Source organism: Nannobrachium achirus, assembly GCF_963921795.1.
Source record: "Nannobrachium achirus genome assembly, chromosome: 14".
Lineage (NCBI taxonomy): Eukaryota > Metazoa > Chordata > Actinopteri > Myctophiformes > Myctophidae > Nannobrachium > Nannobrachium achirus.
This window is the reverse complement of record NC_137821.1, coordinates 10,122,243-10,139,294: the sequence shown is the minus strand read 5'-3', so window position 1 is coordinate 10,139,294 and position 17,052 is coordinate 10,122,243. Positions and strand designations below refer to the sequence as shown.

Here is a 17,052-nt window from a genome sequence, read left to right as displayed (position 1 = left end):
CATGGAAGTGGACTTCCCAAGCAATATGGAGACGTTTTAATTTTAGAAATCGCTTAATAATTGACTAGGCTATGATCAAATCAAACTGTAGTGTCTTAATTTGCTTCCTAGATAGCTGCACATCGCTGCGCCGCACCGCGCATCGCTGCGCCGCACCGCGCATCACCACACCGCGTATCGCCGCGAGCCAAATGAACGGCTCCCTACTCTGCGAACCGGATCCCATCGTTCACTTCAAAGAGCCGTCAAAAGATTCGATTCCTTCACGAACGTTGCATCTCTACCGCAAATGTGTAATCGTCCATCCTCTCTCTCTCTGTCTGTCATTCTCTCCTCAGCTGACCTCCATCTCATCGTATCGAAGTCACAGTACAACACAGAGTGGCATGGCAACGTCACCATGGAGTGGTCCGTTTCGCCCAGGAGAGACCTGACCTCCTCCAGGTCGGTTGTCCTGTGCTCACGCACCCTCCCTCCACCGGAGAGAAACCTCTGCTATCGCTATGAAGGGATAGAGCACACGTTCTATACACACGCAGACTTCGACGGGCGAGTCCAGCTGGACGCAGACGCTCTGAGCCAGGGTTGGGTGCGGCTGCAGCTATCTGACCTGAGGCTGGGCGATGCAGGTTCCTATGAATGCACCGTGGCGGTCAACAGCAGGAAGGAAGCCAAGCTCTGCAGCCTCAACGTTATCGGTCAGTGAATATACTTAGCCCCGTATTGAACCGACATCACTGTGATATCAGGGGAACCACACTAACAGAATCTCTTTTATGCCCATATACAGTAGGCTATGGAGACCCCTGATGTCATCAATATTAAGCCCATATCTAACAGGACTTCATTTGGGAATGCCCATACCACACTAAAGAATCCATATATGGGCATAAATAAATAAATAAATAAAATAGGATACAATAAATAAAGGGTCCATATATGGGCATTCCCAGATGATGCCCTGTTAGGGTACCCCTTATGCCCATATATGGAGATCCCCGATGTCATCAACTCCCAGCCCTAACTGGCCTGAGGCCCTGCTTGGTCTTAATATTAACTTACATTTACGCCCTACCTTCCCCAAAAACATCAATATTAATTCCATATATGTAGGCCTCTATGGATATATATTAATAAAGGATAAAATAAATAAAAAGTCCATATATGGACATACCCATATGATGCTGTTAAACCAACCAATATGCCCATATCTCCATGTACATGGATCTCCATAAATGAGTATCAGGGACCTCCATATACACATAGACACTCCATAGACACATTGCGAGCTTGGAGGTCCGCTATTTTCAAATATTTTCACTAAAGGCCCTTTTTCAGCCCCTGCCTCTCGAACATTCTCTGCATGTCCCTGCCCCAGAATCCCTTTTATGCCCAAATATGGAGAGCCCTGATGTCATCAATATTATGCTCATATCTAACATGACTTCATATGGAAATGCCCATATATGGAGCCACATCGGCCAAGATAAATGGCCAAGACAGCCCATTTCTTTGTACTACAGACATCAGACATCTCCATATATGGGCTTTCCCATTATGAAGAAGACATGGCGACCTTGTGAATATATAAGAAAAAAGTTTGTTTTATTTATGGATAATCAGAATCTGTTGGAAATATTTCACTTTGATGTGTTGTAATTAAAAGCCCATTTTAAAAGGTAAACTCACTATCAAGAAAATGAAAACATGGCACTTCATGTCAAAAAGGTTGCCTGACCCCTTGTTTATAGCAGTAGTTTTCCAAACGTTTTAGCCCAAAAGAGAAATTAGACAATTGCCCGGGACCCAAACTAGTGAAATATGATAGAAATTAATTAATGTTCCACAAGGATGAAGGATTTGAAGAGTTGACAAAGATGTATTCAAAGAGGCAAACAGTTGAACAGAGTAACAGCAGTACAGATCCTTTGAGGAGCAGGCCTCCTGGCCTCTCCTGTCAGCCCCTCCGGGCACAAGCCTCTCCTGTACCATTATCATACAGTTCTTATAGTCCATTCTGACAGAGATTGCTATTCTAAACATGTTCTTATAAGGATGTGTACTAAAGATAAAGACAACATACAAATAGTTACACAGGGTACAGATTTGCTGACAGAGTGAGAGAGCAAGCATAGACGGGGGAGAGAACTCCGCTGTTAGATTGACAGCTGCAGGTACAATCCAAATTAGTACTTTGGCTTGTGAGATTTGCTTTAGACTACATACACTACACATATTTGTTACTCTATAAATATTTCTACCACAGAAAACAGCAGATCTACAAACTCACAATGTGTCGCTTCGCACCGTGTAGTGAGCTTGTAGATCAGCTATTTTCAGTACTTCTCAAACATTTGTTTTCTAATGTATGGAATTTGTTATATTTTAGTTCACATGAATGTTTTTGTCTGTTTTTTCCCCCACATTCTTTCTCTGTCTCCTTCCCTCCTCAGTACCCTACGAGCAACCGAACGTAACCATACACACCTCCAGCGCTGATGGTCTGACTGAGCTACGGTGCGAGACGGAGGGCTTCCCTCAAGCGAACATCACCTGGACGAGTCACGCCGGCCGCCGTGACCTCGCAGCCGACGTAAGATTCACCTCTGAACCCACCCCAGAGGGTCTGTTCCACCTAACCAGCATTCTGCCCATAGTTTCTACCTCAACCAATCGCTACGTCTGCACCGTTACAGAGGTGGGCGGGGCTTCGCAGGCGGTCGCATTCGATGTTAGACCTGTCAGATATTACCGTTTCTTATGTGTGCCAGCGGCAATGTTGCTGACGGTAGGCCTACTGTTGGGCCTAATCGCACAAGCCAAGGGAAGGGAGGAATATTCTTTGAAACGTTCTGTGATTTTGCAGAACGAATCAAAAACCGCTATCGATGTTTAATTCACTAATTGATATTGATATTTTTTACGCGTTATTCTCAACACTGGTCCAGCGACAATAGTGAATGATATTTGTCTAGTTACCTTACACCGTCTAAGGTCTAACTCTACCTCACCTGGGACCAGTGTTTCCCACAACCCTTGTCTCATCTTCTTTCTTTCAAAAGATATGTACCGTTGTTCCCTATTGAGCTTGGCACATTTCCTGGAGCAAGCTGCCCAGATCACACATATCTTCTTATTTTTTCACTCTCAAAAAACGCCTGCAATGTAGTGCATTTGAAACTACATTGCAGAGCACATCATGGGGTGATCACTGCTTGCCTCCTGTGAATTGTTTTATTTTTGTTCATTTTCTGTTTATTTCGTCGCTGAGTGAGGTCAGCAGACAAAGTGATGTGAGTGAGATGAAAAACCAGTGTGAAATGTGCCAATCTCAGCAGGAAACAATGTTAGGCCTAAAATGAGCTTAGAAATGACTACTGTACCTCAGGCACCTCCTAATTTCAGGAGGCATTTTAAGATGACGTCTCAACTGAAAAACACCTGTAGACGTTGCCATATAATATGTGGTTACCTCGACCTGTCTAAGGTCCAACTCTACCTCTCCTGTGCATTTTACTGTGCAGTTTACTGTGCATAAAATGTGTTATGTATGATAACATGTCGTGTCAAGTTATATCTATTTGTTTGATGTAACCCTTATGTTAGAGCTGAAGCAGTAGATAGTAGATTGGATATTTTGTGAATTTCTCTTCCATCACAGTCACCTGTATTCTGAATCTTTGCGTGTACGTTACATCAAGACTTAAAGTGAGAAGACTTCTCATTTACGTTAGACCAGTCGCTTCTGTTCTGGTGCCTGTGGAATGTTGATTGTAGAATAGTGAACATTTTAGTATTAAGTCTCATGTCACTCTAGTGTCTTAAGTCTTGAGTCAATCTTCTCGTCTTTAATGGCAAGCGTGAAGTCAAGTATCTCTGTGTGTGTGTGTGTGTGTGTGTGTGTGTGTGTGTGTGTGTGTGTGTGTGTGTGTGCGTGCGTGCGTGCGTGCGTGCGTGCGTGCGTGCGTGCATGTGCTGTGAGTGTGCATTTTTGTCAGGAACACTTATGTCAACGTAGATTTAAACATGTATTGCAATAAATGGAATACACTTAGACTTGGCGTTATAGGGCTCTGCGTTAGGAGATGTTCCCTGAATTTTGAACACGCTTGCTTGCTAAGCAAAATCAGGGTTAGGGTTAGGGCAAAACCCCCCATATAGGGATACAATAGTAGAACAATAGTGATACATTGACTAGCCCCATATAGAACCTCACCCGTCGCTGCATACTGTTGTGCTCCAAGATGAGGTCCTATAAAGGTATCCCAGGGCTGGGGTAGAACACCACCACGTCTAGGTAGAAAACACTTTTCCCAAAATTGTATCCAAAAGGTAAAGGTAGTTCCACACTCCCAGACTATGGTTTCCTATCCCAGGGTACATAAAACATGCACCAGGGCATGAAACAACCGCTTAAATCCTTAGTTTTGTAATGTTTTCCCATTCAACCGGAACTCCCCCGGCAGCAGATGCCAGTACTGTAGTCTCGCATAGCCAGGGAGCATTTGCAAATCACGTTAGGCAACATTCTGGCCACGCAAGACTACGCCGGGGCTTTTCCGGAGAAAACATTACAAAACTAAGGATTTAAGCGGTTGTTTCATGCTCTGGTGCATGTTTTATGTACCCTGGGATAGGATACCATAGTCTGGGAGCGTGGAACTACCTTTACCTTTTGGATACAATTTCGCAAAAAGTGTTTTCTAACTAGACGTGGGGTGTTCTACCCCAGCCCTGGCATAGCTTTATAGGACCTCATCTCGGAGCACAACAGTATGCAGCGATGGGTGAGGTTCTATATGGGGCTATACAGTACATTGACATATTAGCTTGAATCAGCAGACATAAATTGCAAGTATTTGAGCCTTTCCCAGATCAAAAGGTGGAGGCTGTGGAGGAGGTAGCTAAGTAGCAGATCCCAAGCTTCGGATCAAAGACAGAGCTATAGTGAATGTAAGCCTTATTTAAAGGAGCCTGCCTTACTGAGTGAGAGCTCTGATTGGATTAGACAGGGTGATGTAATGATTAGCAGATCTGTGAATGAAGAGTAGGAAACGATATGACCGACTGCTGATTATAGCTGAAGCATGTGAGACTCATGTGTCCTGCATAAACGAATGCTATGCTTCATCTATCATCCAGAGTGTCCCTCAACCCAAGTTTCTTTTTTTTTCTTTTTTTTATGGTATTGGGTATTCTATTAACTTATAACTATGTATACCTCAGTTCTTTTTACCTCACAATGGCATTTAAAACAAAAATATATTTGTTACTCTCTGGGTGGTTTGCACCAAGACGGATAAAGCCTTAACCTGGTTTAAATGAAGGTTTATCTTTTAATCCAGTTGCACCAAACTTTAAACCTAGTTTTCAGTAATCAGGTAAGGTTTCGTTTTAAACCATCCTTTTAATCTTGGTTTTAATTTTCACTGTAAACCTGGATTAATCTTAATCCTGTTGCACCACTACGTTAAACTTCGATTTAAACATCAGTAAGGGATTAATTTTAAACCTGCAGTAGAGGTGGTTTAAATGTGAACATGCCACTGACATGAATGGGGTCCCCCTAGACAGGGTTAGACAACCTGTTGTAAACAAATACCAGGCTTTCCCCCGAAAAAGACACAGGCCTAACATAGGCCTGCCCACATTCTCTCAAAAGTGAATAAAAAAAGTAATGCTTATGATATTAGGCTCAAGAGAGTAGGTTATTTCTGTTTATTTACACAGACAAATCCAAGATGGCGAACACACAACAAAGTTTAATCCATGAATTAATCACAGGTTAAGGATTTAATCACAGCCAGGTTAAAGGATGTAATCACCGATTTGTTAAGCAATGCTTAAAATTAAGTGGTGCAACACAACTCGAATTAAAATTAATCCTAGATCAAAATCCATGATTAATCCTAAACTAAGCTTTATTTAATCCGTTAATCCGTCTTGGTGCAAACCGCCAGATTACCTCAGCCTAATCTAAGGTTAACTCTGCAGCATGTGAAGAGTTATCCGCCTTGAGAGACTAGTTATGAATAGTGATTGATTTTCTTCAGTGTGTGTGTGTGTGTGTGTGTGTTTAAGTAGGTCTATAATATAAGCTTCAAAATTACTACTGTATCTCAGGCACATCTTAATTTAAGGATGTGTTTTGAGACTACCTCACAATGTACAAATGCGTGCAGACTTCTTCTTGTTTTTGTTTAAATGTGTGTGACCTTGCATTGTAGGCCGTAATGAGAAGCATGTTAAGTTTACTGTGCATAAAATGTGTTGTACAAATAGATTTGACTTGACATGATATTATACATGATAATGAATGCATGTATGAATGAATGGACCATTGTAAAGCGCTTTGAGTTCGCGACTTGCTTAGAAAAGCGCTATAAAAATGCCATCCATTACAATAATGACACCCTGATGTCGTAGCTGAAGCAGGAGCTACAGTATGTTGGTTGACCTGGAAAAAGAAAAGAATATATAGCCTTAAACTACTTTCAACCTTTCCTGTAGGGGCGGCAGTGGCTCAGGGGTAGAGAAACCATCATTAGAACACAGAGGGTTACTGAAGGTTTCCCAGTTCGATCCCGAGCTCCCCCAGAGTTAGTGTCGAAGAGTCCTAGAGCAAGACTCTGAACCCCTAGTTGCTCCCGATGAGCAGGTTGGTGCCTTGAATAGTTTCCTCTGCCATCGGTGTGTGAATGAGTGAATGTAATTCACTATCTCTCTAAAGCGCCTTGGATAAAGGCGCTATATAAATGCACCATTTACTGTAGCCTGCATGCTACTGTTCCTTCTTCCCCTCTTATGTTCTTATATCCCCCATATGTATGTCGTCGCTTGCAACATATGGCTATTTATTTAACTTTTTGTGGGGTTTTTTAATCAGGAATTAACGCCTGACTTGATCACACTGCAGCAGGGGTCTTCAACAGGTGGTCCGGGACCACTTGGGGGTCCTCAGAGTTACTACAGGGGGTCCTCCAAATCTTTGTGTGATATGTTTTTACTCCTTTTCTATATTAACTTCTTGAACCCTACCGTCCATATTTTGAGAGCAGATCTACAAGCTCACAACGCCTCGCGCCTTGCGCTGCGAGGCGTTGTGAGCTTGTAGATCGGCTATTTTCAAAGAGGTTTGGTGTAGAGGGGAAAAAGAGCAGACAAAGTATGGAGTGAAAGGTCAAGTTCATTAAAGGACCTCTGGGACCATGATGCATTTTGCATCATATGATGCTTTGCAGCATGCTGAAATACTAAAATATCTAAAAACATAACTCAGGATTGTGTTGATCGTGTCCCAAACAACAATAAAATAAGATCTGGTTGTCCCAGAGGTGAAATGGTCCTTTAAGTGTTGACAGTTCAAGTGGTTAAATGTCTGAAAACACAAATTGACATGAATTCAAAATACACTGATGATTGTGCTGTCAAACAATGAAACTATATGGAATCCACGAAAAGGTGGGGGTCCCTGCTTCATCTCTCTCTCAGCTAAGGTCCTTGGCCTGAAAACGTTGAAGACCCCTGCACTACAGCGTCACAAGACTCATGGCTATTGGCTATGCGTCTGGGTCCTCATCTGTAAAAGCCTCAATCTGTCCTGACAGTGTGAGCTTTTACACGGTAGAATAAGTTGCTTCAGTATACTATTTTGCTTACATTTTGATTTCTCGTTGCTCCTTTTGATCCTCAGTACTTTTAGTTGCTAATTTCCAACCCCCTATTTTACCTACTAAATTGTCTTGTTTGATTCATTCATTATTATTGTTGTCTTTACTTTCACCATGCCGGTAGCCTGGGTGCCAGCCTGTTCGCTCCGTTCCGCGATTTGTTTTGTAAGGGATGCGGAGAGACGCAGGATCGCGGAATGCAGGCTGGCTACCATGCCGGCGTGTTTGGTATTTTGTTGTGGTTGCCTGTTTGTTTTTGTAATTATTTAGTTCAAAGGTAAGAAGGTTTAGTAAATTGTATTTGTTTTTGTTAGGGGTTTAGTTTAGGGATATTTTCTTTATTAGGTTAGTACTTTTTGGCTCTGTAAGCCGGCTGAAGTCTTTTTGTTTCTGCTTAAAAAAAAGAATAAAATATGTTTTTGAAAAGCTGTTGTCCTCCATTGTTATCATTCACCCCTACCCTAAAGGGGTCGTAACAAAGATATGTTACTTACAACCTAGTAAAAGTTCTAGGCCTACTTGAGTAAATGTACACAATTACTTTACCACAACTGGATTTAATGATTAAATCATGCTTCGTCGTATGATGGTGTGATGCATTGTCAAACAAAACATTGAGTTCAGGCCTTGTTCAACAGTCTCATGGATGTAGCCAGGTGGGAAATGCATTGTGAGCTTGTAGATCTTCTATTTTACACCTTGTGTTCACCTGTTATGCCGTGTTCCAGAACAGGGAAGCTAGGGTTCATGTGGTTAACCCAGATATGTCAACTAGCTAAAGGGAAAGACCAGGGGCTAATGTAAGCACAGTACTCAAGTATACTGTATAGAGAGCACTTTTAAGCTTTTAAGGCAAACATTGTACTTCTATAATATAATCGGGTTAATTTATAGCATGATGTCTTTCTTACCTAATTGGGAGAAAGTTCTGACACTCTCACACAGTGAGACACACACAACAGCCTGCCTGCAGGCAGCCATGCGTCGCACAGGCTGACGCACTGTAGCTATATGTCCAGCGAAAAAGAACCGACAGTTGTAAAGTACTGTTATTTTATTCATATTAAGCAGCTGTCAAAACCTGTCTGTTTACTGTTATGAGCTGAATATATCCTTCGCGCTTAATGAGAACCCAGTCTCTGCATCTGAGACCAGTGGTTGGTCACTTTTAGACGCCCACTGCCAGAATGACAGTTCGAGGACGAATGAGAACAGATTTATTTGCATCGCGGGTCGCAGATCCGGTTCTAGACCGGATCCAGACGAATATGGCAGGCATTTGCGGGAGCAGCCGGGATTTCCGGGAGTTTCAGTGCCACTCGCGGGTGTGCGGGAGGAGATGCTGATTTCCGGGAGACTCCCGCAACATCCGGGAGACTTGGGATGTCTGCATTTTGTATATAGGTCACCGGGAAGACACCAAATGGACACCGACATGGAGGATCATTTCTGGACACTCATGTGTTCATTCACTGTTACTACTGTTCGGTTAATGAGCCGACTGGACCTTTTCTGCTATGTGTCATTAGTATGAAGTCACACAAGATTACTACAGTACTAACAAACAACATGTTTAAGGCAGTAGCGCCGAGAGAGATCAGTGTTCCTGAAATGTAGAACCTCTGAATAGCTACAATGAAAATATCTGTAGTCTGGTTACTCTGGTAAGTTGTCAAAAGGGACAGAGTAAACTTGCTTGCATGTGCAAGCCATTCAGCCTCCACTGTATATGACATCTTCATTCAAACCTACTATGCACACTTATAGTGATGCAGCATTCACAACTTAACTTCACATTTAACAAGCATATGGGTTATATAAAGGTGTTTATATGCAGGCCATGGCTATTCAAAAAATAGCTTATCTAGACATGGCAACACATGATAAGGCCTCATACCATAATTCAACAGAACCTAGTAAAATAATAATAATAGAAATATATACTAGCAGTGATTTGTGGACTGTAAAAGAAGGCTAGCGAATGGAATACAACTACGCTAAGGACAACAATTGAGTGACCTCTAGACCTACTGCACATATGTATAAACAGAGCTGCTACCTTTAAACACATTTTAAATATGCTATTCAAATCATTTTGAAAAAAAAGAAAAAAGAATGTGGCTATTTGTACCAAACGTGCCCGCAAAAGATTGCTGCTGTTTGTTTCAAAAATATTTATATAACATGTATATAACGACACAATGTGACATAGCTCTGTTTACACAATGCTGCACCCCCTCCAATGATAATGTATATACAGTATATTACTACTTTTCAACAGTTTTTCTTATATTGTGACACTTGCTTTGGCAATATGTTTTCTGTTTTCTCATGCCAATAAAGCTCCTCTGAGTTGAATTGGATTAGGGTTCCTGGAACAGGGAACCACTGAATACAATGAAAATATTGATCATCTTTGAAGTTGGAAAGAAAAGAGAGAGAAAAAAAAAAGCATACAAACAATCCCCCCAAGGTTGTGTACACTTTTGTGCGTGGAGATGTGACCAGCTTCCCACCTGCAGCCTCAGCTACAGCTGAGTTGCCATTCACATCTTCACACCTTTAGAACTGCGTAAACAGTTATATATGGGTCTCTATCTGGACAGTAGTATAGGTCATGGTGTGGACTTGGAAAACAACATGTGAAAAGGATGTAGCGTAATCCAGGCTGCTTTTCCACATTATTATAAATTTGTAAAGTGAGAAAGTGAGAAAACAGCATGTGATAAAAAACAAAAGAAAGAAAATAACTACTAACTAATGCACAAATGCATGCTGGGTAACCCGGGGGAGGCAGCAGTCTTTTGAGTCAGAATCCACGTGCTGAAAATATCAGATCTACAAGCTCACAACGTGTCGCATCAAGATTTGCTGTTTTCGAAGGATTGACGGATACTTTACAAAGCCCTTCCCTCTTCCTTCCAGGCACCCCGCTCCCATGTAGAAGAGTTTACTTTCTCTTTCATTGATACAGGTTTTGCAGTAGCCTCAGAAGTGAAAGTAGTAGACTTTAAAGCTAGACGTAGATTGAAATCAAGAAAGGGCTGTATGTCACCTATCATTCTGAACATCAACAAAGTGAATTTCTCTGACTCAAGAGACTATATTTGTGTGGGACATATTAAACCATTATTCGTTATTCGTACAAAGTAACTCAAAACATGATGTAGCCTACATAAAAATAAACCTATTTCAGGTAATATTGTGATATAACGAATGTAACTATTAATGTAAAATGATTTAAAAGACAGAGCTCATAATGAAGTTGGTTATAAAGTGGATGAAGAGTAATTATAGGGCATAAGTCAACAGTAAAATGCAGTTAAGGCATAATATTAAAGAGATCACTTTTTGGACTATTCGGACCAAACAGACAAGTCTTCGTTCATAATTCAATACAACCTAAAAAGAGAAAGAAGAAAGAAAGAAAGAAAGAAAGAAAGAAAGAAAGATATTTCAAACCTAATTGAGACCTGGAACATCAAATGATTACAGTTCACCAGAATGACAATATAAAATAAAGGCAGTGAACCACTGAAAACAATGGTAGTTTGGAAAACTGTCAAAAGACGAAGAACAATCATATACTATCATCCATGCCATCCAATCCAGTTGCTGCTGCTGCTACAGCTGCTGCTGAATGATTTGCACTTCCTACAGTACACGCTTATTCTTCGTACTTTTTTGTTGTGATTTTGGTCGTGGAGTCGTGTCTAGTTCCCCAGCCCTGCGGCTGAGTTGCCATACACATCTTCACAACCGTAAGCCTACGTAAACACTTATTTATGGGTCTCTATCTGGACAGTGCTGTAGGTCATGGTGTGGACTTGGAAAACAAAAATGTGAAAGGGATTTAGTGTAATTCTAGGCTGATTTTCCACATTATTGTATTGTTACTTGCGAGAAAACAGCATTTGATAATAGAAAAGGAAGAAAATACAAAAAGTAAGTAATGCACAAATGCATGTTGGGTAACCGGGAAGGCGTTGTGTGAGTGAGGATTGGTGGATGAGAGTACAGCACTTCCCCTTCCTGCCTGGCTCCCCACCCACCTCTTACTTTGTGGCACAGTTAAGGTTTTGCCACTGTTGGATGAAGCAGCAATAATGTGAAAACGTCCTGCATTCAAAATGTCAAAGTACAAATTAGCATTGTGCAGAATCATGTAATGTTATTGGACTATAATAACTATGATGCTGTGAAAGGGCAGAAAAGCTCCTTTAGCAACAGACTGTTACATCCAAGTTGCAAAAAACGAACGCTATATAGGAGATCTTTTCTGCCCACAGCAATAAGACTGTACAACTCCTCATCTGGTTGGCTTGACCAGGCCAGTTAGGAGGGGGGATGTGGGATACAAGTTTTTTCAGATCTCTATTAGTAATGTTTTGGTTTGGTTTGTTAGTTATTTATTTAACATTTTAACTTGCTTAGATGCATTTCTTTTAGATATTTATTATCATCATGTGTTTTCATTGATGGTTTTATGAGCTGCTGTAACACTTGAATTTCCCCTCAGGGATCAATAAAGTACCTACCTACCTACCTACCTACCTACCTAATGTGTATATTATCATGTTGCAGCTGTTAGAACAATTTTTTCTAAAGCTAATTTTAATGACTGTCCAATGTGCAATCTGTATGGTAGAGTATGCTACTACAATTACATGATATAACGTACACAATTGGGGTGGTTGTCGATTCGTTTTTGTGAAACTTTGCACACCCATTCCCATTGGTCGAGGAACAAATGCCACCCTTTTCACATCGGCCTGTTATAGAGCCACCATCAGGTCGACTTTTGTAAAACATATTTTTGGAACAAAATGCCTCTGATCATGAATGCAGCATCCGATTGCCATTAAAGGCAGAAGAAGACATGGCACCCTTTTCACATTGGTCTATCATAGCGCCACCAGGAGGCCACAATAGGATAACTGACCTGGCGGAGACCTAGCTGTGCTTGGAAGAGCACTGCTTCCTGTTAATAAATTCACTTATTTTTTACAAGAACTGATGTCATCCATCAGTTATGTTATGATTCTTGCCCTAGACAAAGAGGGTTGTAACAATTTCTGTTTAAAGGCCCGCTGACACGCCCCGAAATTATAATAGTATGATACAGTAGGTCACGTGGTCTCACTGAAAACGGTCTGAAATAGTCTGATGTCACAGAGTAATCTGCCCCTCGCCCCCCAACAACAGCTGACCAGTACAGTAAGTAGTCTATACAGTCAATTAATTTGATTGACTTATAATTCATATAATTATAATTAAGATGACTTTTTAAAGTGACAGTATCCCTTTAGGTGACAGTGCCCCTTTAAAGACACATTTAAAGATTGTTTTCTTTTTTTAAATAAAGTTATATTATTATTAAACTCTTGACAAATGATTTAGGGGCCCACACAATATCCTCATGCATGGCCCACTGGGGAATCACTGTTTAAAAGACCACAGAACATAAATACATCAGTATTATATCAGTAAAACAACGGTTAGGTAGATAACCCCGGATATTTAACACCGGCGAGAAGACTCGGTTAAGGTTAACAGTCAGAGACAGATGCATTGACCCCCATTCACTCCCATATTAAGAGAATAACCCGGAAGAGGCGTTAGGTCTCTGATGGAAGATGCATTATGTCGTTACGGGGTCACAGGCTCGAGGGTTCAACACAGGTTCATTCAGCACTGCTGTACTCTCACCCGGTAGAGACACTCACTAACCAATGGGACAGACCTAAACACAGGAAGAACGTCACTTTGTTTACACTCACATTAGCTGCTCAAGTGTGAAGGTTCAAAGGTAAGGGAGTAATGCTACTATAGGCAGCAGTGTTACGTTGCCATAGTCGTGAGCAGGGGCGTCACAAGGGGTAGGAAAGTGGGACTGGGTTACCAGGGCCCAAGGTGGAGGGGCCCTAGTAACTATAGCTATTGAAAAATAGCAGATAAGCTTACAGCTTGTAGATCTGCTATTTTTGAAAAGTCGTGAAAATGTGTGCAAATCTTTGAATATGTATTTTTTAAGTGAACATTTGTAACTCAAATTTTGATTCCGGGGGGGGGGGAACTAAATATTTTGAGATGGGGGGTCCGTGGCCAAATTCATATCATTTTGGGGGTCCTTCACATGAAAAAGTTTGAGCATCACTGACATGGGTTTATTGCACACATTTTCAACATTTTTCAAAAATAGCAGATCTACAAGCTCGCAGCGCGGCACTCGGTGCCGCGCTGTGAGCTTGTATATCTGCTATTTTTCAATAGTTAACATTCATGGGGGGCCCGCAGTGAATCCTTGTACCCAGGGCCCAGAATTTGGTGTGACGCCCCTGGTCGTGAGATACAGTATGTGAACCCGCCCTTGACAACCAACATGACCAGGGGGCGGGTGGAGTGTTAACAGGAATGTGATACAACTGAGCTCTGTGAACAGAAACGAAACCTATACTGCATAGCTTTCCACTCCCAGTGGGTGGCTGTGATTTATAGACACAGAACTGAGTGAAGATAAACCAGTGCAGCTTGTTTTGAAAGACGACAGACAAGGAGCAGCCTGCACACAGACGGACAGAGAAGCAGACAGATAGATACAGAGATAAGAGTTCAGTTTACAGAAGAGCTCAGCTGGACAGCACTAGGACCATGAGTCCGAACAGACCAGCTGTCTTCTATATTCTCAATATGATTCTGATGGTGGAGTCTTTGCCTACATCTGGTAGGTATATGATGCGCGCGCACACACACACACACACACACACACACACACACTCACTCACTCACTCACTCACTCACTCACTCACTCACTCACTCACTCACTCACTCACTCACTCACTCACTCACTCACTCACTCACTCACTCACACACACACACACACACACACACACACACACACACACACACACACACACACACACACACACACACACACACACACACACACACACACACACACACACACACACACACACACACACAGCGTGAGTCACCCTCTGACCCTCCTATTGTAAATAACTTGTATTTCGCCCGTTTTGTTTTTTTTAATCTTTAGTTTACAAGTGCTTTTCTGAAAAAAATATTTACTGTTCTATCCGTCTGTCATTCAGTGTTATATGAGTTAAAGAGAAGGATCTCAATGCCTTAGCTGAGTTTCCTTTTAGTTGACATTGTATCAGTGAACTGGAAAAGGTCAAGGCTGGAAATGTTAAACCTTATTGTCTCCACCAGCCGAAGGCTGAGGGAGAGTATGTTTTCCCCTCCGTCCGTCCGTCCGTGCGTGCGTCCGTCCGTGCGTGCGTCCGTGCGTGCGTCCGTCCGTGCGTCCTCGCAGTTTGTGAGCAGCTAATCTCCGGCGCCGTTGGCCCGGTCGCTGCCAAAATTAGCACACACACTCCCTGGATGCCAATTCAGAACCTCTGCCCCACATTTTTCAAATCAGCCTCATGGTGGCGCTATAACAGGCCGATTTGTGTGGCCTGGTTGTTACCAGCTAATCTCCGGCGCCGTTGGCCCGATCGCTGCCAAACTGAGCACACACACTCCCTGGATGCCAAATCAGAACCTCTGCCCCACATTTTTCAAATCAGCCTCATGGTGGCGCTATAACAGGCCGATTTGTGTGGCCTGGTGGAGACCTGTGCTCGGAAGAGCACTGCTTCTAGTTCAATCCTTTTCTTGTCTATCCAGGTACAAACTTGCGGGGCCAGATGTTTACTCTGTCACGGAATGGAGGCGGAGTCTCCCTCTACCCTCCTCCAGGACCCACATCATCTCCAACCAAAACACGTCCCCTAACCACAGCACCACCCGAAACCACAACACCACCTGAAACCACAACACTAGTACCAACCACAGCACCACCCGAAACCACAACACCAGTACCAACCACAGCGTCTCCTAGAGGAGGTGAGTTTGGTCAGATGTGTTCCGTTCTTCTTGTGAATTAGAACAGCCGTTTAATTTCCTGCTATTTCAGCTTCAGTCATTAAAGCTGAAGCTCTTACTAAAGCTGAAGCAAGCTCTTACTGATCTACTGATCTAATGCAATCTAATGGACCAGTATATCACACTAATACAGTATCATCTAACAAACCAGTAGATCACACTAATGTAATCTAATGGACCAAACATATTGGGCTGCATTGTAGAACACAACATTCATCACTCACAATATTAGTTATTTTATGCTGCCAAAACAAGACTAAACTAAACTAAACTAAGTTGAGCTAAAACAAATAAAACTGAACTACACTAAACTATCCTACTGACTCTGTGACTCTTCTGTCTGTAGGTGTGTCTGTGTGCGTGCGTTACATAGATGAATACAACAACCAGATCTTCACCCTCAGTCCTTACCCTTACCCTATCTCTTCAAATATAATCCTGTCAACCTTTAATGGTGGGTACAAGCTGAGTAAGCGCAACGGCGTAGATCTACTGGCCTTCAGTTCCTTTAGGAAGCTCTGGCCAAACGTCAGTGATGGCCTCTGGACCAGCGTGTGTGTCACTGTGGACTGCAGAACGGGCGTGGTCCAGGTGTTTAGAGGAGGGGCTGTGAGCATCAGGAAGAGGCTGAGAACGCAGGTGAGGAGAGAGGAGGAGAGAAAGAGACACAATTAAGCCCTTTGCACACAGGACAGTTGCGTTTTTTTCGTTTGCTGCATGAATAAATCGCATTGGAGTTGGTGTGCAATGCTGTGCGGAATCGGCGCTGCGGATCCCAAAAGGAGTCATAAAAGGAGTGATTAGTTTTTTTACCGCATGCGACAAGACGCACGAATCGAACTGGGTTCGATCGAGAAAAAAACGCACGGCCGCAGCCACTCGTCGCACGGCTAATTCGGATCCGGTGTGCATGAGGTCGTAGAGAATCATTGTTTTCTTTAAAAAAAATGAAATTGTCCGTTTTATCCGTGCGGATAAACGTGCCTGTGTGCAAAGGGCTTTACTCGTAGTTAGTACAACATTCAAACGTTCTCTCTCATTGTCTGTGTGTGTGTGTGTGTGTGTGTGTGTGTGTGTGTGTGTGTGTGTGTGTGTGTGTGTGTGTGTGTGTGTGTGTGTGTGTGTGCGTGCGTGCGTGCGTGCGTGTGTGCGTGTGTGTGTGCGTTAGTATGAGTGGACAGGTCCTCCTGTAATTGACATCAGTAGCGATTTTGAAGGTCAGCTGACTGATGTCCAGGTGTGGAGTTCCAGTTTGTCCAACTACGATGTATTCCTCTACATGACCTATGGTCACTATGGGTATGTCCCTGTGTGTGCGCGTGTGCGTGCGTGCGTGCGTGCGTGCGTGCGCGCGCGCGTGTGTGTGTGTGCGACCGTTTATATTACCAAGTGAGGACCAGATGTCCTCACAAGTATAGTAGAATTGGAAAAA

The 17,052-nt window shown here is 42.6% G+C and overlaps 1 protein-coding gene and 1 long non-coding RNA gene across 2 annotated transcripts; both read left to right on the top strand.

Moving 5' to 3' along the window:
- Positions 1–400: 400 nt before the first annotated feature.
- On the top strand, positions 401–7,052 carry LOC308297797 (programmed cell death 1 ligand 1-like; the record flags this gene model as incomplete). The annotated part of the gene is made up of 2 exons (XM_080741364.1): positions 401–698; positions 2,454–7,052. The coding sequence occupies 2 exons, from the start codon at positions 401–403 to the stop codon at positions 2,894–2,896; spliced, it is 741 nt and encodes a 246-aa protein (XP_080597490.1). The 3' UTR covers positions 2,897–7,052.
- A 7,193-nt stretch (positions 7,053–14,245) lies between these two features.
- On the top strand, positions 14,246–16,194 carry LOC308297724. Its single transcript, XR_013962682.1, has 3 exons — positions 14,246–14,394; positions 15,363–15,581; positions 15,967–16,194. It is a non-coding gene; the product is annotated as an uncharacterized lncRNA (long non-coding RNA).
- Positions 16,195–17,052: the final 858 nt, after the last annotated feature.